The sequence below is a fragment of the Martes martes genome, assembly GCF_963455335.1.
Source record: "Martes martes genome assembly, chromosome: 5".
NCBI lineage: Eukaryota > Metazoa > Chordata > Mammalia > Carnivora > Mustelidae > Martes > Martes martes.
This window is the reverse complement of record NC_137892.1, coordinates 129,589,397-129,616,068: the sequence shown is the minus strand read 5'-3', so window position 1 is coordinate 129,616,068 and position 26,672 is coordinate 129,589,397. Positions and strand designations below refer to the sequence as shown.

The 26,672-nt window shown below is 37.9% G+C and overlaps 1 protein-coding gene across 1 annotated transcript in view; it reads left to right on the top strand.

The window, feature by feature from the left end:
* The window catches only part of PARP8 (poly(ADP-ribose) polymerase family member 8), a 177,416-nt gene extending 151,633 nt beyond the window's left edge, over positions 1-25,783 (top strand). The window contains exons 16-26 of the mRNA XM_080805018.1: positions 1,703-1,828; positions 3,060-3,125; positions 5,630-5,697; positions 7,394-7,442; positions 8,560-8,672; positions 8,906-8,978; positions 10,215-10,284; positions 13,181-13,254; positions 14,358-14,427; positions 15,278-15,362; positions 25,415-25,783. Of these exons, the coding sequence (XP_080661144.1) occupies positions 1,703-1,828; positions 3,060-3,125; positions 5,630-5,697; positions 7,394-7,442; positions 8,560-8,672; positions 8,906-8,978; positions 10,215-10,284; positions 13,181-13,254; positions 14,358-14,427; positions 15,278-15,362; positions 25,415-25,517 (897 nt within the window). The 3' untranslated portion in view covers positions 25,518-25,783. The remainder of the gene's footprint in view (positions 1-1,702; positions 1,829-3,059; positions 3,126-5,629; positions 5,698-7,393; positions 7,443-8,559; positions 8,673-8,905; positions 8,979-10,214; positions 10,285-13,180; positions 13,255-14,357; positions 14,428-15,277; positions 15,363-25,414) is intronic.
* Positions 25,784-26,672: the final 889 nt, after the last annotated feature.

Genomic DNA, 26,672 nt, shown 5'->3' with positions numbered 1-26,672 from the left:
CTTTATTGTATTTTGAGTTAATTTTTGTGTATGGTATAATATAAAGGTTCAACTTCATTTTTTTTTCATATTGATATCCAGTTTTCCCACTGTCATTTGTAGAAAAAACTGTTCTTTTCCATTGTGTGGTTTTGGTACCCTTGTGAAAGATCATTTGACCCTTTATTAAAGCGAAGGGCATGCACTTTTTTAACACTTCAGTTGCATACTGTGACTTGTAATTCTTAAAAATTTTTATAGGATAGTACCAGTTCCCTCCCAACTGCCAGTATGTCAGAAAGGGCTGTTTTATTTTACTGATTATTCTTTTTCAGATGTTTTTATTTGGATTTTTCTTTATTGAGAGACCAGATAATGCCAAAACCAATTTGTGTCTAGGTTTAAGTGCATCTCTCTGGGGTAGAAGGAGTGTGAGTGTGGGTACAGAAGACAAAAAGGATTTTATTATGTCTTTATTATATCTATTGCTGAAACCATATATATACAGACACACACATATAAGTGGAATAATGTGTTGGAAACGTATTGGCTCTTTCAGTTCTACTATTTTCTGAGTGAGTCTTGTGGGGTATATGTCTCTGTACTTTGGGAAGGGTTCCTTATAGGTCATATACCCGCTGGCTTGAGTTTTGCTGATTATTTTAGGTCACTGGAAATTCTGGATACTGTGATTGGGTGGATGTGTTTTGTGAGTATATACACAACATAGTGAGCCCTACAGCCATTAGGTCACAGTGCCCCTCCCATGAACCACAAGAATCAAAAATTATTTTACTCTTACTCTACTCTTTTTAAATGCCTGTCTAAAAACTTTCTAGAAATATTTTTCTCTATAAAGATTAAGTCTATTCCTTTCTTTATGATGTCCTCTATCTTCACACTGTTGATGTGTCTGTCCAGGCGCCCTCTCTCCATTTAGATAGTGTCTGTTTTCTCAGTTGACTTGCCGGAAGCATATTTTGGGAACTAGAGAGGGAGCTCTACTCTTGTTAAATGGCACTGCCTCTTAGTAAATTGTGTTAAGTGATCACAGAAGAACACAGGAATGAAACCATCTTATTTAGGGTACCAAAGGTCGTGAATGGCAGAGAAGGTCTCTGAGGTAAAGAGTAGGAAGAAGTAAGATGATGTCAGGAGTTTTACTGTTCTTGGAGCACGTCAGACTCATCTTCTGAATTTGCGGTTTCCATCACCTGGAATAGTTTCTCCCAGAGCTCTATCTCCCTTTCTGTCTTCACTCTGGTCTCTGTTGAAATATCACCATCTTCCTAGGCACTCTGAAACCCCCTATTGCCTTAGTCTCTACTGCCTGCTTAATCTTCACAGCATTCAGCACTACCAGAAATGTATTTGAGCATATGTTTAACTGATTATTTTGTTATGCATCTTCTCCATTATAATGTAAATCCCTTGAGAGAGAGGACCTGTCTTTCTTGTGCATGTCTGCTATAGAGCCTAGAGCAGTGTGAGAGCACAGTAGGAGTTCCTGACAAAGAGATCCGAGGATGTAACTGGAAGCAACACATATTAGTTATTTCAGGTTAATGGTCAAGTTTGGTCAACGGTGGTCTGAAGCCATAAATTACAGATCTGAGAAGTTGATAGCAGTTTTGAGACTTAGGTGACCACGAGAGGGAGGAGCAATGGCAAAGCACGAGCTGAATCTCGAAGGATGCTAACTATCTCATGTATGTGTTTCAAGGTGGTAGATCTGCTGGTATCCATGTGTAGGTCTGCATTGGAATCTCCTAGAAAAGTTGTCATTTTCGAGCCATATCCTTCTGTGGTGGATCCTAATGATCCTCAGATGCTGGCCTTCAACCCCAGGGTAAGTACTGCTCCTCATTTACCCATCCTGCCCCCCGTAACAGCAGTTGAGGTTTTAGTCCTGCTAGTTTCCCCCTTTCTGTCTAACCCCCTCCCTCATCAGGCCTATCCCTAACCCACTGTGGACACTATCCATTTAGTAAATACAGTTCCTTTCCCACAAACTTGATTTACTGCCTCCTCCAGTCTTTCCCATATCCTGTTACTTCCCTTGTCCTTTCATCTTTTAAAATCACTTTCAGAACTTCATCTTTATGAAGCTACACCCATTTCATCCTCTCAAATTGCAATCTTTACACATCCCATCTGCATGAAAGGAAGGAAAATAGCAGTAATAATTTCATTAAATATTTTTGAGAGTCTAGCTTAATGTAACCTCACTGTAATTTTTAAGGGTTGTGGGTAAAAGGACCGATTTTTGCTTTCTTTTGTATTTTTACTTAATCATCCCTTGCCTTCTCCCCACTCCCCTTCCTCCCCAGTTACCTGAAGGTTAGTGAAAGTTTAGTCCATATTGTTGATCAACTGGCATTTCTTGAGAAAACAATTTTATAAATATTCGTGGAGATGAGGCAGAATCCTTCTGAAATAGCAAAATTCTCAAATTACATGAAAGCTAAAATTGCCTTAGTTTCTATTACTATCCATCTTGAAATCATTCTGTGGAAACAATGGCTATATAAAATGTCCTTGGAAAAGCTTTCTGTCTGTCATAAGTGGCAAGAGTACAGAGAGTTAGAGTATACTTAAAGATGAATTATCAGTTAAATGTGTGGTGTCATTTATACACTTACTAGTCATATTCTTTTGGTAACAATCTTTCAATCAAAAGAAAATAAAAGCAAAATGATATTATGAGACTTAAAGTGGATTTTTATATTTTAGAAGGATTCTGTTCTTACTTTATTCATCATGGCTTAATTTTTTTGGTGAGACAAAGAATCAAGAGCCCAATATCTTGCTTATATTTATAGTTTTCCCCCTGTAGGCTAAACATGATTTTATGTACTTATATTAGGTTTGGGACTGTTTTCTTTTTTCTTCCTTCTAACTCAGTTATGTATCCTACATCCTAGAATCATCTTATTAAAGCCTTTCCTTTTTTGTACACAACACAGTCTTTCAAATGGACTTTGAAGGGAAATCCACGTACAGAAATAATGTGTTTCTCTGGTAACATGTAGACTTGCAAAGACTTATAGTGAATACTATTTTTTTTCCCACTCAAACAGAAGAAGAACTATGATCGAGTAATGAAAGCACTGGATAGCATAACTTCCATTAGAGAAATGACACAAGTAAGTATATCATCTTGTGGTCTTCTACAGTTCAGTTTTGCTTGAGTAAAATCATATTTTAAAAATGTCTGAGAGTACTGGCTGTGTAGTGAAATGTAGATTTTTCTATTAGATGGGAGTATAATTAAAGAACTTTAAAAATTAAAAGTGTGTCGTACTAGGAAGTTTTAATTAAATTACATCATTGTATTGGTGGACTACCACTGTGACTTTGGGAGGCTAATTACATAATTATATTCCTAATGTTCTCTGCAACAGTTGGAGTATATGGAGGTATGTTGGACTATCTTAAAGCAAAGGTTAAATCTGGTACCATCTTCCTAGACTGCTCATTTTAATTAATGGTAGTAATGTTAACACATTATTTTAATGTCAAAATAAAAACATATTCTATCAAATATAAATTGCGCCTAAATATTTTAGACAGAACATAGAATCTCAAAACAACTTTGGAGGACACAAGCCTCCCTGAGAGTATGAGTTTATATTTTTAGCCATTTGGGGAGGCTTGGTGATGTTTGCTGAGCATGGATGGTGGTTTATTATGAAAGTCTAACATACCACTGGGCTATAGTCCAGCTCTTCGAAAAGCACATGCTATTGAATTTTTGAGGCTTTTCTACTGCCAAAAATTTGGAGACAGGCTTAAAACTCATCAATGATAAGTAGAAATTAATAAACTGTAATTGACAACAACACACATTATGGGTTTGGTTTGCATATGGCGGTTTCAAGGCTTGCACTACGCTACAGACCCTGGAGGCTTATAGTATTACCCTGGGTCATTTCTGTCTTTGGGGAGAGAGTATTGGACTCCTTCAGTCTTGAGGCCCACAAAGCTTCGCTGCCAATCCTCTCTTCATCCCTGCCATCGCCACTGCTGTATTTGAAATGTGCTCCCAGAGTACATTTTTACATTTCCAAATTTGAGTTTTGAGTCTTCGGATAGTTATTTATTCAGGTAGTCAAATATTCATCCATTTGTCCAACAAATAGTGTGTCAGACAATGGTAAACAAAGAGATCCTTAATTTACAAGTTAGATCATTTGCTTAAAAACCATCATCCTGGCTCATTGTTTTTCTATGCCCATACTTTTCTGTATTACCTGAATTCCTTTTCAAACAAATATTATTATTTGTATAAGGAAGAGAAAACAATGAAATACATTTCTACTTAGGGGGGAAAACGAACCTATTCTGTTGGCTTACACAAAGTTAAATAAACATTTTTTAGTCACCAAAGACTTCGGTGGTACTAGGGTGTTTATTGTACTATACCCTAAACCCAGATCATTCTCCGATAAAAACAGCTACAAAATTCTGACTCTGGGATCAGCTCTCTGCCAAAATTTTCTTCCTTTATTCTGGGTCATGTGTAAGCTATTTTAATAGAAGGCAGTGCAGACAATTGAGTGTCAGCCTAGGAAGTCAGAGGCCGGTGTTGTATAATTTGCTCATCAATGATGCGGCCTGTGACCTTGGGCAAGTTGCTTAATTGCTTGACGCTTAGCTTCTTCACTACCAAGGTGGTAAATAGTAACACTGCACCTCCTTCCAGTCTGCACTCCATAGGGATGCTGTCAGGTTCTATTGCATCAAATCCTTTACACCTCTCCAAATAAATATAACATTATACTGTCCTATTTTCTAGAAGGTACTGCCCTGTGGATAGTGGTAAATTGTCACAGACAGATTGCCTTTTGTTTTATGAAAAAGTTAATTGTCTAGGTAAATTCCACTAAATACTTTGGAAAAAAAGGGGGGGGGGCTCTTCTTATGTAAATTTCATCCCGTTTTCTCATGTAAAGCTCTGCACTTAAGTCAGTACCTTCAGATGTGAGCGGGAGTAGTAGCTCTCATGAGTTTTGCTTTAATGTTAGTTCAAAGTTAAAAACCATCCTGGTCAGAAAGAGACAGTGCCTAACACTTGCTAAAGGTGGGAACAGAGATTTAATTGAAGGACTGCCCTGGGGGAGAGTGAGTGAGGTCACCTCCAAGGAAGACAAAAGTGATGGAGGTTTTTAAAGGGAGAGCAGAGATGGAACAGAAGGGGGCTACAGAGAAGTAAAAATAAGGGACAGTGGGGAAGCAGGAAATTACAGAAGAGGGAGGAATTAGGAAGGTTAGCAGTGTGGGTGGGTACAAGGTAGATAACTTTTGTTGTTGGGCAGCATCGCTTTTGCTTGAGCAGAAACTCAGCTGGGGGCTTGGGATCACCTTTAGACATGGCCTAGGGGGTGGGATCCAGAGGAAAGCTTGATTAAGCCTCTTGGAGCTAAATGTCTGGGCACGTGCATTGTGCCACATGAAGTTCAGAGTTCACATCACCTTGGGGGGGAGGTTGGGGGAGAACACGAGGGTAGTCACAGCCACAAAGCTTCTGGGTTTAACTAGATTAGACGTACCTGTTTAACCTGATTTTCCTTTTGCATAATGGAAAAATGAGAAAGGAAAAAAAGGAATTTTTAAGAAAAATCAAGAAGTATAATGACTTTTTTTCCAGGCACCATATCTGGAAATCAAGAAGCAGATGGATAAACAAGACCCCCTTGCTCATCCCCTACTGCAATGGTATAAAATTTTAGTTTTCCTCTTAATGAAAACAGCATCATTTTCTACTGCCTGCTTTAAGGGGAAAAAAAAGGCCTATTTTACAAGACCTGCAATGCTACAGTTCTACAAGCCTCTGAGGCCTGGTGATTTTACAGAGTTCTTAATGACTCGCACTTTAATTAAAACTTGTATATCACAAGGGGAAGAAGATGCTGTCCTATGCACTACGCAGATACACAATGTATTTGACAGCCGTTTGTCTATCATTTAAAAAAAATGTGATTAGCCAGATTATATGGTGAAGCCGATTTGGTTCATTTAATTTTCTAGTTAACTGAGGACTCAGCAACAAAACTCAGTTTCAAACAGTTATTGAAAAATCTTTCTAAAATGTATGTTGTGTATGGTTCATTTCCTTAACAAGAACAGTATAAATTTGATGAAATCTTTGTTTGACGACTGCAGATGTGTTCAGAGTGAGCCTGGTGAGGGGCATAGTGGGCATAGCCTTAGTCCAGCATGGATCCTAGGAAGGCTAGTTGAGAATGCTTCTCCTACCACACCTGCTTCAAAGCCTTTGCCCTCTGGTTTTTAACTTGCAAAATGAAAACAATAGTACCTACTCCCCTTACCTCTGAGGGTTTTATGCACATATGTCTTTGAAATCACTGAAAACTTTAAGACTGTGAAATTCACCACGATTATACATTTATACAAGTGTAAAGATTATAAGTGATTGGTCTGAACGAGATTTGTTCTATGCTACAACCAGGAAGTTTTTAAAAAGTATGGAAAGATGGACAAAGGAGAAAGAATGATTCTGGTTACTTAACTTTCACTTAGGATTTTACAATAAACATTTAGTCTAATAAAACTTTAAAATAGATTTGGAAGTCTTCCTTCTTTGTATCCATAATGATCTATTATTAAAATTCTGTTTGAGTAGAATAACAGAGTTTTCATTGTAATTTTTTACATTCTCACATGAAATCATATTCAGAATGAAGGTAAAAATCTCAAATATCTAATCTCTTTTTTTTCCTGCCCCTGTAGTCAGCCTCATTGTTTAATTACTTGTGATCATTTCCTTCAGCTTGTTAGTCACTTTTTCAAGGAGAAGAAAGTCTACAAAACTGTTCTGTTAGAGTTTTCCCTTGTTATTATTTTCTGTTCTGAAAAACATAAAAATAACTAATTCTTTCAGATAACAATGTAATTTATTTCAACCTCCGTGTCTAAATATGGTGAATAACAGTTTGTGTATATATCACCATATATATTAGCACAAAGATCTTCAAATATATAAAGAAAGAAAAAGATCTTCACAGGAACTCGTTCTTAATGAGACAGTGTAGGGAAGAGCCAAGGAAGCTGATGTATCTAAGCTTTGCATCTCGATGATCATCCTTTGAAAGTATGTTTAGAAATGTTCATTTGCCAATATCTGAGGTCGTAATGATTAAAAATCATTATCTGTTAGGTTTTAAGGGACTACTTCTTCGTTCTCAGATTAAAATATTATCTTCTTTGTTACATAAGCTCTTTAAATTATTTCAGGAACCAAAGCAAAGGGATGTAATTAAGTAAAATGGTTACTCAATTTAGTTAATGTCACGGCAAACGTAAGTTCCGATCACTTGCCAACTAAGGGAAAAAAACATTAAATATATTTGGCATATATTTGTGACTGATGGACTATTTTAATTAATTTCAGGGTTATTTCAAGTAATAGGTCACATATTGTGAAACTGCCAGTTAACAGGGTAAGTTGTTTTTTAACATATACATACAGAAATGGGAAGAGTCCTGACTGGTTGGGAGAAGTGACCCCTGTGATTTTTTAGGCAGGCTCTCCAGGAAATTGAAGTAATCTCAGGTTAGGCCTAATTCTTCAGTTTGAAATTACCATATGTGCACCAGCTCCAAGTTTTCCCAAGAAATCAAATTCACATTCAGGCTGCTGCCCTGAACTTTTAAGTAAGTAAAAGGGTCAGTATGAAATCATTTAGATATTCCACCAGTGATAGGAAGAATTGGGAGTTTGACCAGAAAAAAGGTAATGTGCTTTTTATCATTGTCAGTTTCTTGTCGGCACAGCCCCTCTTTTCCACAGAGGAGAAGATACTGCCTTATCGGCCTAATATACTTAGAAAATAAAGGAAAAAGCTAATGGGCTCTGATTTCAGTTATGATTGAAACCAAGGAAGAGAGTATCCAAAATCCCAACTCGCCTGTCTGTGAATCTCTAAGCTGCGAGATTTCCTTTATATTGTACTCCTATATAAGTATTTTCCTAAGTGAAAGGGCAGCAATTAGAAAATTTTGTCAGGCCACTAATTCAAAAGATTCTGTTTTAATTTCTTTCCATGAACAAAGGGGGAACTATGCGTGAATGTAGGCAATTTACAGTTTTATAAATGTATGCAAATAAAGCGTGATAATGGTAGTTTTTGCAATTTTAAAATCTTGAACTAACTTTTCTTTTCTGCTTAGCCAACACATATTTCCCCAGTTGAATAGCTAGTGTATACTTAGGGAATTCAATAATAAAAGTCTTAAAAAGAAACATAATTACAAAGGCAGATCTGCTTGGACATGATTACAGAGTGTATTCCAAAGATAAATATAAATGACTTTGGATTGTCTGTGTCCTGTTCCTTTTCCATTAGCCTAAAAAATTACCCTTCATATCAGCAACTCCATATGATAGATCATTTATGCAGGGTTTTTGTTTTTTTTTTTAATGAATGGTCCTGTTAATGTAAGTTAGTATGGCTTGAATCTCAATTAATTCTTAAACCAGTAAAATTTGAAATTGTCGTCAGTCTGGTTATATGTTAATTTTGACATATTTTCATTTGTCATTATTTTAAACGGCAGCAACTGAAGTTTATGCATACTCCACATCAATTCCTTCTTCTCAGCAGTCCACCAGCCAAAGAATCTAATTTTAGAGCTGCTAAAAAACTCTTTGGAAGCACCTTTGCTTTTCAGTGAGTATGGCTTCCTGTTGATGGGGGTGTATCTCTACCCCAGTCTTCCAGAAATGTATGGGGAAGAAAACATTCTTTTAGTACTTGGCTATTAGCCCTGAGTAGTCCACTGCCTAATACTTGACTTGGAAATTCAAGATTTCGAGAAGGTACATGACTGATCATATTGTGGCCACTTTTGAAGATTATTAATGTTTGGTTTTATTTTGTCCTTCCCCTCCTCTGTGTTTTAGTGGCTCACACATTGAAAACTGGCACTCTATCCTGAGGAATGGTCTGGTTGTTGCTTCTAATACTAGACTGCAGGTAAATTTTCTGAATGCTTTAACAAGACCATATGTTCTTTAGTGTTAGAGTTCAGTAAGCAATCCTGGTGCTTTTTTATTATGTGAGAAAGGGGAAGCCAGTGGGCTTTAAAAATTACATAGAATTTCTAAAAGGTAGAAGTAATGTTCATAAAATAACTGAAGCAGAATTGACCAACACACCATCCGGGGATGAACAGGAAAAGAAATTGAATTCCCTATGAGAAAACAATAAAAGCACTTTGAATTTCAGTAGAAGAAAATTATCATGCAGAAAGTAAAACCGTGCAAACATTCTGTCTGCTAATTCAATGCAGATTTCTTGAGCACTGCCCCAGAGTGGGGTACTTTAAGAGGAGGTAAGGTAGGGCTAAGAATCAGCAAGAGGGAGATTGGACACCAAAGAGCCATCTGCTGCCTGCTTCATGGTCTCCAGGGCAGCACTGGGAGTCAGTGGGATATCGTGGATATAGTGCTCATCTTTATTTATGCCCGTCGCCTTCAACACCCCACTTCACTCTCATTCAGCTGATTTTCATCTGATGATGGAAAGAGGTCAGAAAATGAGATGCTTAATCCCGTCACCTGTGCTGGATCCCACACGCCAATGACAGTTGAGATGATACAGTTAAATGTAAATGTCCATAAACACACACACACTGAATTAGTATTCAGTCCATGCTAAATAAGGTCCAGGGGCCCTAGAACGTGGAAGTGATGAGAGAGAGTTTAAATTGTTCTGAGTAGTTTCTTAGATCAGTCGAAGAGTTTCCGCTAATGAAACTATTAACCTAAAAGTTTAGAGGAGATAAGAGTGGGATGACAGTGTTGTACAGTGAAACTCTGAATAGGCTACTTTGTTGATGTACTAGGATGTGCATCCCAATCAAAACTCTGTTGTGTATATTCAGCCTGTTTTGTTTTCGATATTTTGGAGTCATTAACATAAAAACCTATGCTAGTACTTGATATAATAAGTGACTGTCTTTGTCATGGGTCGGGTGGAAAACGTTTATCAAGGATTTTTTCTCTGGCTATCACTTTTTATCTGTCAACTCACTGAATGTTGAAGACAAGGATATTAGTAGTACTGTTTTCACATTAGATCTTAGGAAAGAGCTTTATTGTTTTCTAAGAGTTAATCCTCCCAACATGAGACTGATTCCTTTCTTTTGGAAAATATTCCCCTTTGAAACCATTGACAGTCCACTTTCTGTCCCCTCTCTTCCCCTTTTAGCTCCACGGTGCAATGTATGGGAGTGGAATCTATCTTAGCCCAATGTCAAGCATATCTTTCGGTTACTCAGGTAAGCTCCTGTTTCATTTCTAACCTCAAGTGTGTGAGGTTTTGAATTTTCTTATTGTGTATCAAGTGACTGAAGCTTATTTAATACATTTGCATTTAATTCATTTGATTCATATCAGAAGCAAAAACAAAGCTCACATGTCAGGGTGAATTTAGAATACTTACCCTAATATGTAAAGTGGAATATGTGGTTCTTTTCAATGTCAGAATTAATTTCCATTTTGTTCAGTGGTTTCTACATTCATTCCCTCCACAAGTAACTATTGAGAATGTGATATGTGCAAAGCATTCTGTAGAACACAGACTACTCATCTATGGTAATTCACTATCCTGGATTGTAACTCTGCACCATGCCAACCTTTTCTCTTTTATTATTGTATATTGTATAAGGATATTTTGAACAGTGTGGGGAATTTAGCATTAGAAAAATACCCTCAAAATTATGCTACTTATTGACATCTTTTTGTTTGGTGATATTGTATGAAAAAATTATTTTGGAAAAAATTGAAAGCATGTGCTTGAGAGGAGCCTGTTAAATGCAAAATATGGAAAGAAAGATCACGAAATTATTAGCATTCTTTATCCTCAGGTGGTACAATTCGGGTGATTTCTTTGCACTTTTAAATTTGGGGAAATTTGTTTCCACTATCAGTGTGATAATTTTTTTAGATCAATAACTTAATGTATTTAAACGTAAAGTAATTACGCTCACTATACAAAACTGAAGAAAAAAAAAAAAAGAAGTTGAAACTGCATAGACCTGTGTAAAGTAACAAGTGGAATTTTTTTCTCCTTTCCCCCAACCTCAGTGTTCTCTGTATTTCTCTTCAGACTTGTAAAGTTTTTATATTCATATACCTGCATATATAGTTGGTTTTGCTTGTGTGCTCATGTGTATGTGCGATTGTATGGTTATATTACATAATCTCCTGAAGTTGGTGGTGGTGCCTGGTTAGTAAGTCTTAAGATGCTCTGTTATACAAAAGGATATCTTGAGAGTTCTAATCACCAGGTAAACGTTAACCAGGCCAGTATAATTCTGTCTAAGTTCATGCTCTTTCAACCACAGCAAGTTGTTTCTCAGGGTTCTACCCCAAACTTTTCTGGAATACACGTCCTAGGAACACCAGGTGGACTTTGTAGGCCTTTTTTGACCCAACTTCAGAAGTCACATAGTAGCACTTCCCACGTATGTCTTAGGTCAGAGCAGTCACAAGCCCCTGCATCTTTGAGGGTTGGGGAATTCGGCCTCATTCCCAAAGGAAAGAGTGACAAAATCCCATTGTAGAAGAGCCTATGGCTTAAGAAATATTGTTGCAACAATCTTTGAAAATACAATATGCCAAAATAACACAGGAAATAAACACCGGGGATGCCTGGGTGACTCAGTTAAGCGTCTGCCTTTGGCTCAGGTCATGATCCTAGGATCTTGGGATTGAGTCTGGCGTTGGGCTCCTTGCTCAGCCAGGAGCCTGCTTCTCCCTCTGCCTGCCCTTTTCCCTGCTTGTGCTCTATCTCTCCCTCTGACAAATAAATAAATAAAATCTTTTAAAAAAAGAAAGAAAGAAAAGAGAAACACCAGGAAGAAAAAGATAATAAAGGAAATAGAATGATATAATTCAAAGGAAAAAACAAATTAAAATCAGCATAAATCACTTTCTAAATCTCATTAAAACATAACACAATAAGAAACTAAAATAAAACCAGTTCAAGAAAATACATCCTTGGGGTGCCTGGGTGGCTCAGTGGGTTAAGCCTCTGCCTTCGGCTCGGGTCATGATCTCAGGGTCCTGAGATCGAATCCCACATCGGGCTCTCTGCTTAGCAGGGAGCCTGCTTCTTCCTCTCTCTCTACCTGCTTCTCTGCCTACTTGTAATCTCTCTCTGTCAAATAAATAAATAAAATCTCTTAAAAAAAAAAAAAAGGAAAGAGAAAATACATCCTCAGCATTGATAAGGAAAAACATACCAAGTCATTACACACTGTGAGTAGCTTTCCATAGTTGGCTTTCAGGCTGCAAGTGGAGAGCAGCACAGTCCCCCTGAGGATAACAGACTTTGCCTTTCTCCCAGAAGCACATGGCTGAAACCCTAGGCCTTGTTCTCAGCTTGACCCTCTCGACCTCTGCAACTTTGGGGATATATTTCTGACTTGGAAAAAGTTACATTCATACCATTTGCAGTTTATTCTTTCTCATCAAACCTTTATTGAAATAGCAACAACAACAGAAAATCAACCTACTTCTCAATTTCTGGACAGTAAATGAGCATTTCCAAATAAAGTATAGAAAAATATCGATCTCTTCTAAAACAGATATGAATCTTACTTCTGTTTGTCTAAAATCCATCACAGTAAAAAGTCATGGCATTAACAGAGTAAGCTAAAACTTGTGAGTATCATAGACAAAGGAACTTGTGTAGTTTTTCCTTTATTAGACGATACAGTAAATTCTACGCAAAATTAAATACAGATCAACAATTCATGAAGTTAAGTTGCAGCGTAAATATATTTTTCTGACCTTGTTCATGTTTCCCACTTCTTACCTTCTCCTTCTCCTAATGAGATAGTAAAATGAAAGTTTAAGCTCTACCAGCCCTATAAAAGCAGATTTTAAGAATTTTCTAAATATATCAGTTTTGTGCAAGAGAGTTTCCTATCCCTGTTTTCAGTACAAAGAAAACTAAGCTGGCTTGTCTGCATTCTCACACTCTCAGGACCTCCCGAAACCCACTGACTTTCCAGGTCACAGCTGCTGCTCCTTCCAGAGCCCAGCATGGTCATTTGTGGCCGATGCAATGTCTTCACCTCCGTTAGAACTTTGCGATGCCAGTGGATTGTATTTTACAGGTGTCACCCAGGTTTGTCCCTCAGTTACGATTCTGCTGGTGTTTTTCAGGGATGAACAAGAAGCAGAAGGTGACAACCAAAGACGAGCCGGCGTCCAGCAGTAAAAGCAGCAATGCATCACAGGTGTTGTAGCCGCTCGAGGGGCTGATGTGCTGAGTGAGCTCCCGCTTCCTTAGCCAGCAGGACTTCCATAAGCACTCGGGCTTCTTAAGTCTGCAGAATTATCTTGAATGGCCATTACCCACAAAGCCATAAAACCGACCCTGAAATGTGATAATCAAAACACCTTCATGCAGTAAATATTCAGCAAGTATTTATTAAGCTCTCATCACAATGGGAGAGATTCCTAGGCAGTGGACTGTAGTGACAAATCAAAAATAGAACCAAAAACAAGAGGAATTTCTCAGGGAGCCTACATCCTATTGAGTGACTATGGATAAATTAAATGTATGTTTAGAGAGGAAGAATGCTAGATGGTAGAGAAAAATGGAGAAAAGTCAGGGAAAAGGGCTGTAGAATACTCTATGTAGAATCATCCGAGGTGATTATGTGGAGGCCTATGGGCAGTGAGTACATGAGCCATATGGGAGAAAGAACATTCCAGACAGAGAAAAGACCAAGCATAAATCCCTTGTTATTTCAGTGGAACCAGCCATTCTGGACAAGTGAGAAATCTACTTAATGAATAATGTGATTTTGAATTGGGCGGGGGGAACTACAGCTAACTTAATATCTAAAAACAAAAACAAAACTACAGATTTTCTCCATGAGATTTTCCCGAAACTTCTGCAGCTTAGTTAATGGTGCTGTAAAAATGGTCTGGTTTTGCGTAAGTTAGATGGTCTGGAATAACTGATTGTAGAGTTTGAAAAGAGCATGCAATTTTAATTTTGTTTCCCTTGAAATGAGGATGCCAGGCTTCCAGTAAAAATAAATTTGAGTTCTAATTCTATGATGTGAGGCTGTTAAACTTTAATTGAGCATTTTTAGTTCACTTATCTTGAGACTGATTTAATAATGACTATGTACAGAAATTAAATGATACAACAAATATAGCTTGACATTAAGAAAGAATTCAAGGATATTACTGCTAGCCTAGATAGGCCTTTTTTTTTTAAATCTGAAGCTATCTTAGTGGCTATTATTTTTTAATGATGATTAGTTCTTTTCTCACTTGAGCAACTGCCCTATTTTCACTCTGATTTTTAAATTCTTTTGGAATTTAGTCACAGAAAAAAGGGCAGCAGTCCCAATTCCTGCAAAGCCGTAACTTAAAATGCATAGCCTTATGTGAAGGTAAGTTGAAAGTTTCACAAACCTCATAGTGTTAATTCTCTATATTATCTGTGTTTAAGAATTTGACTATATTTCCAGAATGCTCAAAATGGGTTAGTGAAAGCATTGCATTATTCCTTGTGACCTTCTCTAAGGGCACAGATGGAAAACAGGTACAATAGAGATCATAAAGGTGAAAAACAAAGCAGAATTGGCAAGAATTCAGACAGTGCTGTATTTTATTCTTGGCAGGTATCTCAGAATGGTAATTATATTTTTCTGATCAAGTATTGCTAATCTCTTTTGTGAATATGCCACCTTCCTCTTTAAGTTGGTTTTTGAATGTATAATACTGTGAAAAATGTGAAAGATGAACCAAGCACTAAGAAGAGAACCCAATAGGTCTTTCTGCTTCTACACTGACAGTATTCCTCTACTCTGAACTTGCGGTAGACAGATTGATAGGTGATTTGCAAGATCGTATACTTTTCCTTGTTCTTGCCGTAAAATCTAACCTTGACTAAAAAAACTGGTGCTGGGAGTTCAGTAGGCACCATTAACTGCCTTTTACGTAGTCAACCCTTGATAGTTAATATAGGACACGAAGTTGCTTTCTACATAGTCCCCAAGTCAGGACTGTTTGCTTTTGATACTATACAAGTGATTCCCTTCCTGTTGTTACACTGATGGTGTTTAAAACATAAAATTGTCACATGACATTTCATTGTATTTACTTACACTTTTGATAGCTTATAAGGTTAAACATTTTTCATGTGTGTTTGTGCATGTACTTTGTGCTTTTAGATTTCTAAGAGGAGGGATAGAGTAACTTAGAATAGAATCGTTCTTTAATTTTATCTTCCATTTACAGTCATCACCTCACCTGACCTGCACAAACATGGAGAGATATGGGTCGTCCCAAATACTGATCATGTCTGCACACGATTCTTTTTTGTGTAAGTGTAAAGGTTCAAATCTGTATGTTACTGTCTTCTCCATGAATGAGATAGTGACTACATTATTATTTGGTCGCTTTAGCTGCCAATAAGTACCAGACAGGTAGTTTCTCATCATCTGAATGTTTCTGTTTTATTTTAATGAGCTGTAAAAAACAGAGGGGTATGTTAAGGCTGTTAACTTAGGAGTGAAGAAAAGTTTTCTGTCTCTTTAACGATCTATGTGTGCATATATATATGCACATGTATATATGTATAGACAGACATACACCTATAGATAGATGTAACATATACACACACGCACACATACACATATGTCTTTAGTTGTTTTATGGATTTAAAAAGTATTATAACTGGGAATGAAGAAAACAGTAATAAGAATGTCCTTTCCCTATAAAAAGTTGATGATATGGGTCGCCTGCGTGGCTCAGTGGGTTGTGTCTGCCTTTGGCTCAGGTCATGATCTCAGGGTCCTGGGACTTGTTCCCACATTGGGCTCTCTGCTCAGCGGGGAGTGCACTTCTCTCTCGCTCTGCCCCCTACCCCACCTCGTGTACATTTTCTCTCCAATAAATAAAATATTTTTTAAAAGGTTGATGATCTGCACTTCATGTAGCATTGGCTGGCAATGCAGGACATATTGATGTGGATTTTTTGACACAGCTGTATCATAAGACCTGCATGAGGGTATATAGCATTATTTTTTCATCTTCAAATAAATAATGAGTGTAATAGACCTGATTTTCACCCACCCTTGCTTGACTCCCAACTCTTTCCCTGTCTGTTTCTTCCTCACCCACGGTCCTATGGCCAGAAAGACCTCAGGGAAGAATGGAGTGTATCCGTTTTGTACTTTTATATAGTTTTCAAAAGAGAAGATGGAAAAAAAAACACTGGCCTGTTTTATAAGCCATGTCAAAATGACTGCCTCAAGATTGCTTATATAGTGTTATCTGTAGCATGCTGTGCCTGTAGCATTTGATCTGTTGGCTTATTGGCAGACTGTTCACGATGCAAATTTTATGAACTGTATGGTTTTCTTTGGGATAGTATGAAAGCTGTGACTTTCTTGTGATACTGTTTTACGTATTATGCATTTATGTATCTTCTGTACTTTTGATACATATTCATACATACATTACATACTGTGACATATATATGTATCTATAGATGTCTTTCTTCACGGCCAGGCTGCCATGAGTATGGTAGACAGAGCCTGCTTTGGTTAGACAGTTTGTGTCCAGGCTGACCAGTTGGGTGACCTTAGCCATGTTGCGTGACATCTCTGACCTTCATTAGTAGATACAATAAAGCATCATCGGTAGAGACAGTAGCATGCTGTGTCTCCTGTACCAGGCAGAATCCCAACAGGAAATCTGTTGCCCATGAAAAACATAATTTCTATCACCCACAAGTAGATTGCTTAAAAAGGTGTGGTTTATAGGGGCACCATGGTCTAGTGTAGTAACCTGGATCTAGTAGTATGAGCGGTGTTCTGCATCCCCAGGGCCAAAAGGACAAGGACCAGGACAAGAAACAGTTCTCAGAGCCCAGTAGGAGAACCCTTTCTAGTTCAGCAGCTTCGAAAAGAACTGGAGCCTTCAGCTGAGGGACTTACATAGCCCAATGTGCCCTTATGGGCCTGGGCCCAAGGGAAACTTGGACTTTGCCCCACCGCCACTGTCCTGCTGGGACTCCCCATTGCTTATTTATTTGAGAGACAGAGATCACAAGCAGCAGAGCGGCAGGCAGAGAGAGAGGGGGAAGCAGGCTCCCCGCTGAGCAGAGAGCCCGATGCGGGGCTCGATCCCAGGACCCTGGGATCATGACCTGAGCCGAAGGCAGAGGCTTTAACCCGCTGAGCCACCCAGGCGCCCCCTAGACTCCCCATTGCTTAAACGCTGCCCAAAAGTAGAGGGCAAGTGAGCTTATTAGAGTCTGTACAGACCAGCCTCCTTGGTCAGAATGAAAGGTAGAGAAGGGTGCCATGTGGGTCTGGAGCTTCCTAGGGAAACTGGCTGTTTGCAATTTTAAGATTCTTATGAGGACAAAGTTAGCACAGTGCAGGTCTTCAATGGAGGGCACTCACTAGGAATGCCTGGGTGACTCAGTCAGTTAAGGGTCTGCCTTCGGCTCAGATCACAATCTCAGGGTCCTGGGATCAAGCCCCACATTGGGCTCCTTGCTCAGTGGGAAGTCTGCTTCTCCCTCTCCCTTGTGCTCTCACGTTCTCTCTCAAATAAAGAAATAAAAATCTTTTTTTTTTTTTTTTTTAAAAAAGGGACTCATTAAATTCCCCCCACCTTCTTTCTTGACCATCATGACTGTTACCCACTGTTAGAAGATTGGCCTTCCAAGACATATCCAATCACAAATGTGTTTGATTAAGTGACCATATGATTTAGATGGAAAAGTAACTCCAAAATCCTTTCCTTAGCCTGAGTAAATTAATCAGTTAATTTACTCCTCTTATTATCTTGCTAAAGTTCAAATTCATTAAGCTAAATAAACAACTTCAGGCAGTAGGCATTCTAGCGTTATTTCTTTGAAATTTTACATAAATCATATGTAAAATGAATCTTTAGGAATATATGTGTCATGTGTATGTCTGGAGAGATGGATTTCTGTATTTATTAGAAGAAAAAAAATGAGGAAAGACCATCTGAAGAAAAGAGAATAAAATTCTTCCAGTATACTTAGATGCCTTCCGATAGTGTAAAGAAAAAAAAAAAATCTGTTAAGGTAATTGTTTTCATTTCTTTCATAAATACAGATGAGATTTCATCCTATTTCTCTGTACCCTCAGGAGAAAAGAGACTAATTAAGGAAAATTGATAAGATTCAAACACATCAGAAGGAGAATCCATTCACTAATTAATGTACATTTTAATTACAACCATTAACTTCTTTATAAAAGATAAAAATCATAAAGTTCTATGATTCCCAGTGAGTAGTAACATCTAGGAAAAGATAAATTGTTGAGAAAGAAGTGAGTTATCACAAATATATTGTTATCAGGCAGAAAATCTTATTTTCTTATTCTCATTTTATTCTGATCTTTTTATATTAACATTATCTAATTCCTTATGTTAGAAGTTTGGCCTGATGACTAGAATATAAATTATTGGGGGCTTCCTTTTTAAATCTATTATTAAGTGAAACTACAAAAAATCAAAATAGTTTCCATGCTAATCTGATTTCTAGAATGGAGATAATAAGATAGGTGTTTAATATCCTAATCATACTCTCTCTAACAAGTGAACAACAACACAGAATGAGAGAAGAATTGGGGGATATTTTAGGGAACAGACTACTGTTTCAAAAAATTGAAAGTAAAATATAAGGGAAGATAACACTTAGAAAAATAAATTTGAAAAGTTTTGTTTGATAATTTTGAAATGAATTAACTTAATCAAATTTTAATGCTTTAGGCAAAATAATTCAGATGTTGTAAATAGATTCTAGCCAATTCTAGGGATTATTACACTGCAAAACTTCCGATTTAAAAGTCAGTTTTTTCGTTGTATCGGAATTTTCCGTGTCAGAAAGGACTGACTCCTACTCTTGCCTTTGTTTACTCTCCTGATGCCCTGCAGCACCTCCCCTGGTTCCTGATGCACGGTTCCTTGTCAGTAGATTTCTAATGAATGAACAAAGACAAAGCTAAAAAGGGAAATATTTTAGATTATGTGTAGTTTTGTGGGTTTTTTTGGTGAAAGTTTGAAATCTATCTAAAGAGGCAGATACAAGAAAAATTCGTAAAATAAGAACTGTATCATGGCCATTCAGTGAAAAGAAAGAGAACTTTCATCATGATTTTGCAAAAAAAGAAAAAAAACACCACCACAACGGTGTTTGAATGGGAACATAGTGAGGAGACAGACAAGTTATTTATAAAGTTGGAAGACAAACCATTTGGTCATGGCTCGGTGAAGCTGTGTGGCATTAGCTGTGTGACATCAAGCTGATACGATCAGGAACTTTGCTTTATCCCCAGCCTATAATAAATCCAATTTCTCTGTCTGCAACCCAGATCCCTTTCCAAGATTGAAACTGCCACATCACTCCCCTGCGTAAAACTCTTGAGAAGCTGCTTGCTTCTTGTAAGATGAAGTCCAGTCTCCTTCACAAAGGAAACCAACTCACTTCCTAGCCCTTTGTTCTTCCTTCAGCATTGCTGTGTTAGAAGATCAAGGATATCTAGCCCCTCCCTCACTCCCTCCAGCCCCGCCCCCACTCACGGTCCTGGTTTTCATTACCCATGATTTCTCACCTTAGGTATTAGGCTTCACAACCTAAACTGTATGCTATGATTCCCACAATGCTTATGCTTTTCTTGTTTCCTTTTTCCAGTAAACTTGGATTCTCTCTTCCTCTCTCCCCTCACACTACTTTATCTGATTCCCACTCTTTTAAATATTAGCATACGCTTTCCCTCCTCCCAGAAACTTTCCTTCACTCATTGTGCTACTCCTTGGTGTTACTGTGCGGATGCCATGGGCTTTGTTTTTATCACTGAGTTATTCTTATATATGGTCTTTTCCATTATTCCACATACATATTGAGGTTGGGGATTGTATGGCTCATTTGTCTTTGTGTGCCTAGTGCAGTGCTTGGCAGAGAAGTAGGAATGAAGGAAATGCCCACACCTAACTGCTCGCTAGGTATTTCCCCTCAAAAAGTCTGCTCATACCTTAAAATCAGTATGTACCAAGTGAAACCCATTGCTAAATCTCCGAGTCAAGTTCTTGGCTTCCCCAGTCTACGCAGTGATTTTACTCAAAGACACTTGCAATCCTGAGCTGTAGTTTTTAATGTCTTTTTCCTTGACACTATAGTCATCAGCCCCCATGCATATCTTTACACAGTTTTCTCCTTTCGATACCTTTGTTTCCATAGATACATCATTCTCTGCCCGAGTCCACCAAAAGATTGCTAGTTTTTCTCTAGGCTTCCAATTTTGTCATTGCCCCTAATCTGTCTTGTACAATGCCAAATGTATTAAACATTACCATTATTACACTAGTGATAACTGTTCATTTATAGAAACTAAAATCAAAGGTAAGCAAAAAAGAAGAAAGCCACTCATAATATCCCACTTGGAGTTAGCTACAGTTAATCTTTTGGTGTATAGCCTACATTTCTATAAAATTTTTTAAGATCATACTATCTATATCCCACTAATATTCCTAAAGCAGAGTCTTGATTATATCTTGTTCATAAATTCTGATAGTTTTTAACAAATAAAGACATGACATTCTCTAACAAAGAGCCTGTTTTATCTTGCTTCAGTGACCCGTACAGACCATTGATGGAATAAAATTATTATCTAAGGTGTTCTTGAAAACAGCTTGAAAGTATTTTTCCCACCACTGTGCTTTGCTCATTCAGTCCAAATGATAGGCCCACCTGCCAGCTCAGCCTTAGCTGATCTCCCAAGGCTCAACTACATGGTCTTTTCCGTGGGGTCTTTCCTGGCATCCCAATCAGACATGATGTCTGTCTTTAAGTTTTACTCGTCCTTGCTCGTCCTTGCTGCCTATCTTACAGTTATTTGCATAACTCTATTATCTCCTCTAGTAAAATGCAAATTCTGTTCCCAAAAACACTTAACACATAGTATAGGAGAGCAGTGACAAAGACTGAATGTTCCAACATAATGAAGAAATTGTACATGGGCAATGATGTAGACAAGGCTCTTAGATCATCAGATACCTTAAGGAACTTCAGAGAAGTGCTGGATAGCATTCCGTTTGCAGTGAATTTCTCCTCTCTGTTGCTAATGAAAAACAATGCTGTCATTTCTGGGTTCCAGATTCACAGAGTCTGAAAACAAATTGACGTGTACCATTCTTTAAAGCTGTCACAAAGCTGCTACATGAGTTTGGGAATAGAACTTGTGAATGCATTCAAAAGTCTTCATCCAGGAAATTTCCTAACATACCTGGAGAGTTCCAGGCAGCTAAATTCCCTCTGTTCTCTTTATTTCTTTCTCATACTTTTTTAAGCAAATTGGTTTATTTTTTTTTATTAAAATTTTAGTAATCTTTTAATGCCCCTGGGAACTATCTCATACATATAAAGTATGTCCCCTTTTAGATGGTTTCTTTTTTCCTTCCTCAGAAAACCCCAGTCAAGTGTATCATTTACCTATTGATACCAGTCTTGCTCCATTTCTTCTTTTTTAATCTTGTTGCTTTCTGGACATGAATGAACTTCACTGTTAAATTAGCAGTTGAGTGTGTGTCTGGAATACTAATTAATAGCTGCAAAGGATTCTGTGTGCCATATTGTAGCATATGCCCTAATGCCACTAGCAATGCATGTATCTAGACGGCTGCCAGTTCACCCTGTCAAATGGTAGTTTGCCTTTCCTGTATTATGATATATGCATCATCGTTTAAGACACCTGAATGCCTGTGGCCAGTTTTACCCTTCCAACCCACAACTGCTGTGCTTCCTTGTGGGCTTCATAGACAATGGAAGAATAAGCATTTTTCTTTTTTTTTTTTCCTTAAAGATTTATTTTATTTATTTATTTGACAGACAGAGATCACAAGTAGGCAGAGAGGCAGGCAGAGAGAGAGGAGGAAGCAGGCTCCCTGCCGAGCAGAGAGCCCAATGTGGGGCTCGATCCCAGGACCCTGAGATCATGACCTGAGCCGAAGGCAGAGGCTTTAACCCACTGAGTCACCCAGGTGCCCCAAGAATAAGCATTTTTCTTAATGCTTTCGATCTCCATCTCAATCTCTTGCTCTGGTCTCTGTTTGCTTTTGCTCCCAGGCTCTTTCTGTCCTAAGTTGTTATTGTTTATTTAAGGAATGTGAGTCTCATCTTCTCTCCGTTAACTGCAAATGCTTTTCAGAAGTCAGTGAGCATATAGTATTTAGGGATAGCAAACTCTTCCATTTGATGGAAATAGGGTGTTGGGGAGGTGGGACATGACTGGAGAGGAATTTTAGGTTTGGATTCTGAGGGGCCCTGGGGCGCCATGCCAATGCCATTGGATTTTGTCCTGCAAGTGAAGTGGAGGCCATTTGTATCCTATTGTATCCTATTTGTATCTGTTTTCTAGCAGAGCAGGAAAGTCTTCTAAGGGGGATCATGGGGCTCAGTATGGAGACTGAGAGATCAGTTATAATGTTCTTACAATCATCTAGGTCAGTGTTTTCTCACTCCTGAAGAAAACGTGTTTGACATTGTGACTTTGGAAAAAACAAGGCTTATTTCACGGGGTGCATTCAGTATTCCGTGTCCTATTCTATTCTATTCTGATTTCAATGAAAAATGCTAGCCCGGACAATCTAAGTTAGTTTCAGGTCCTGCTAATTGTACATAACCTGCAACTTGAAAATCACTTATTTAAACGAATGATAATGAAGCCCTAGATGAAGGTAATGTCATCAAACGAAGAGAAGGTGCAACTGGGAGTAATTAGGAAAAGAGAGGGGAAGATGACTTCGTGATTTACTGGATTTAGGCACATGGAAGAACCAAGAATGACTGAAGTTCTCTTGTTGAGAAATGGGGTAGGTGATGGTACTCCAAATTGAGATTTTGATAGAGTTAAAAAAAAAAGCAGTCTTCGGGTAAAAAATTAAGTTCAGTTTTGAATATACGAGATTTGTGATTTCTATGGGAAAATTATAGTTAGGGAAAGATGTAAGGATGAGAGATATAGTTTAGGAATCAGCATGTGGGTGATAATTAAAGCAGCGGGAGAGACTGAAATAATTGAGAGTTTTTGCATATCATAAAAAGAGAAAACACTGAGAGTGAATTGTGGATAAAGCCAGCATTGAAATGGGAGGCTAGGGAAGAGGACGCAGTGAAGGTAACTGAGAAGCAGTGAAGGTAACTGAGAATTAATAATCAAAGGGCCAAGGAGGGAGTGAAGAGATAATGTAGCTTCAGGAAAAAAAGCAGTCAGCTGTATCACGTACTGCAGACATAGCGGGTAGAATCCGAATTCCTCATCTAAGAGGCCCTGGGTAGCCATTGTCCGGCCTTCCAGCAGAGTGGTAGGATGGGAAGAATGACTGCAGTGGGTTGAGGAAAAGCAGTTAGATTGTACTGCAGACAAATCTCAAAGGTCAGCTTTAAATTGAATGAGTAGAGCTGGTAGTACGCAGACTGGGTATCAGTTAAGCCAAGAGTATCTTACTCAACTCAACTTTGTGTCCAGAGGACACAGATGCCGTAGAGACAGAATAAACATAAATGCCTATTAGGAAAATGAGGAAAGAGCCGTGTCGACTGGTGTAAGTGTAACTGCACTCTGGTGTTCTTAGTCTCTCCATCCTCTTTTTGGCCGTGTCTTTTTGCCTTCCAAAATCCAGATTCTTGAGGAACTAGCTGGATTGGCTTGGTAAATACCACTATCTCCCTCGGGATGAGTCTGCAAGCCAGGTTGCCTCCCCAGCCTTGGCTCAGTGCTGTGGATGCCTTAGGGTGCCCATGGGTAGCCAGGATGTACACAAAACCCGTGTAACATATTTTACTTGCCCAATAAAATGTAACTTTTACACAGTTTGCCACAAAGCACCAAATTAGATTTGGACAGTGCTTAAAGCATTTCACTTAAATATTCTCCATTTAATTAATAGAGCACTTACAGTTTGATCTCCTGAGAGAATCATTCTAAGTGGGCCCTTTCTTTTCTTCGAGGTAACGTTTCACCATTGAGTGTCTTATATCCACACATGCGTGCCTGCGTGCGTGTGGACATACTTATATGGATAGAATTAACCAAGTTGATGGGCAACCATAGGTCAGTTCTTAGAGTTTAAATGTAATACAGATTCAGTAATTACTAGGTGTTTGAGCAGTGGATTATGTAAGGACCTGAGTTATCATTGCTGTATGTCATCTCTTCCATTTTCCTGTATTGTGCTATTTCAGGAGAATTTTTATGTAGTGAGGAAAAGACAGTGGTGTTCATAAATCTTTGAGGCTGCTTACAAGCCTGGTTAGCTATTTTGAAGTAATTACTACTTCTTGAAAGCTTCTGTCTTGAAGTCATTTGTACAAAGTAAAATTAATTCATTACCTATTCTTCTTCTGAATCTTATCACAGAAGTTTAAAAATTATTTCCTGGAAATTTCTTACTGCCCAAGTAAGTTTATTTGAGGAAATGAATGATCACCTAAAATGCACTTCTTTTTTTTTTTTTTTTTAAGATTTTATTTATTTATTTGACAGAGAGAGACCACAAGCAGGCAGAGAGGCAGGCAGAGAGAGAGAGAGAGGAGGAAGCAGGCTCCCCACCAAGCAGAGAGCCTGATGCGGGACTCGATCCCAGGACCCTGAGGTCATGACCTGAGCTGAAGGCAGAGGCTTAACCCACTGAGCCACCCAAGCGCCCCTAAAACGCACTTCTTTCTTTCTAAGGGACTTAGTAATTGCTGTCCTTTCATGTTATATTTCCACTTCTGTAGCTTAGCACACTTGCATTCTTGTGTGGAGTACCGGCATAAATCAGAATATCTTCTCGACTTACACTACATAGAGCCACCAGTGATAAGGAAAAAAGGCGGCACTGATCACAAAGGAATAATAATGAGAAGGCCGGTGGGGCGAAGGAGCAGCGGCAGAATGTGAAGTAATTTCTAAGGGTGTTGCAGATCAGAAAATAAACAAATGAGAGAAGTGAGAGTGGGTCTCACAAGGTTCGAACCTAGGGAACCAAACGCTGGAGCTGGTATGCTCTTCCACGGGAGGCTTCGGGGAACAGCTGCGTGGGAAATGTCCACCAGGCAAAGACACAGGCAGTGCTTTATGTGGGGATGAAAAAGTTCAGATTAAAAAGGAAGGAAAGAAGGGGCAAATCAGGGCATGATGTAGGATAATCGTGTGTGTAGTCATGCAGGCTTTTCTGCGTTTATTAATGCAAACACCTTATTAAATAAACTGAGAAATAACGTCTTCACGACTGATTCCCTTTGGCTAAATGTTAAGTATCCAATGGCATTTCCGAGGGGGTTTTAAGCACTTTCTTGAGTGTTTTGTCTTTTTAAAAAAATGTCTTAAACGTTTCTTTTTTGTGTTTTAGCTATGAAGATGGCCAAGTTGGAGATGCAAATATTAACACACAAGAAGGAGGCATTCACAAAGAGATTCTTCGAGTAATTGGTAATCAAACTGCTACTGGTTAAAGGACCACCATTTAATTAACATGATTTGAAAGCCTTCCTCGGGTTCAAAGCTGGATTTTGAACTGAAGAAGATGATAAAATAATTTATTGTTATTATAAACAAAAGTAACCCTTTGAATACTGATTTTTTTCTTAGTATTTCTAAGTATCTCATTAAATACCTAAAATGGTATAAAATTTATCAATTGTAGGGTTATGGAATCTAGTAATAAAATTGCAACAGCACTTAAACTGAAGTTTGGGTTGCTCACACAATAAACAGATTGAAAAAACAGTTTTGTGCTGATATTTTTATATTAAACTCTTTAATTGGAAATTTGGTATTATATACCAACATTTTAGGTTACCAAAATAGAACTGAGAACATTTTATAATGACATTTAAATCTATACAGTACTTTGCAATAAGTGTGTTTGCACATTCTCATGTGCTATTTACTTAGTGGTATGAACACTCAAATGTTTTGGGGAGGGACATTTCCTATTCTCTTGTTATTTTTTTCTCATACAAAAACAATTAGGTCTTAGATGCAGTGCTTTGCCCAAGAGTATGTAATGTACATATTTATAGACTGATGCATCCAAATGTGTGATCGAGCAGAGACGGCACGGCTCCCCGATTCTATGCTCATTTAATAAGAAGAAAATAATATTCAGTAAGCAGTAAATCTGGACATAAACCAAGATATGAGTCAAATTTACCACCATTCATTCACTGAAGATGTTTAGAAACAATTTTACTATTTGTTTAAATAACTTCCACTTCAGTTAAAATTCAACTCTTTTATAATGTTATCTAATAGTTATAATTTGGGGAACACAGATGCCCCAGGTGGATTAACTCTATATTCAAATGATTATATGCGTAAAAGAAAGGCCTCAGAATTTAAACAAACAGTATATATTTTTTATTTCCTACGTTGGAACATTTTTAAAATTTATTTATACCACGCCAGCATTTTTTATATTTTTTCATCTAATAGCTCTGCTTATTTTTTTCTTATTGAGAAAGAAGACAAACTTTGAAGTTTCTTTTATATTAAAAGAACACAAATAAGTTTATAGAGAATAACACCAGCTCCTAGCATTTTCCTTTCAAGAGTCACGTGCTCCTCAAAATCATCTCTCTTTCTTTGGGTTCTAAAGTTATTCATTG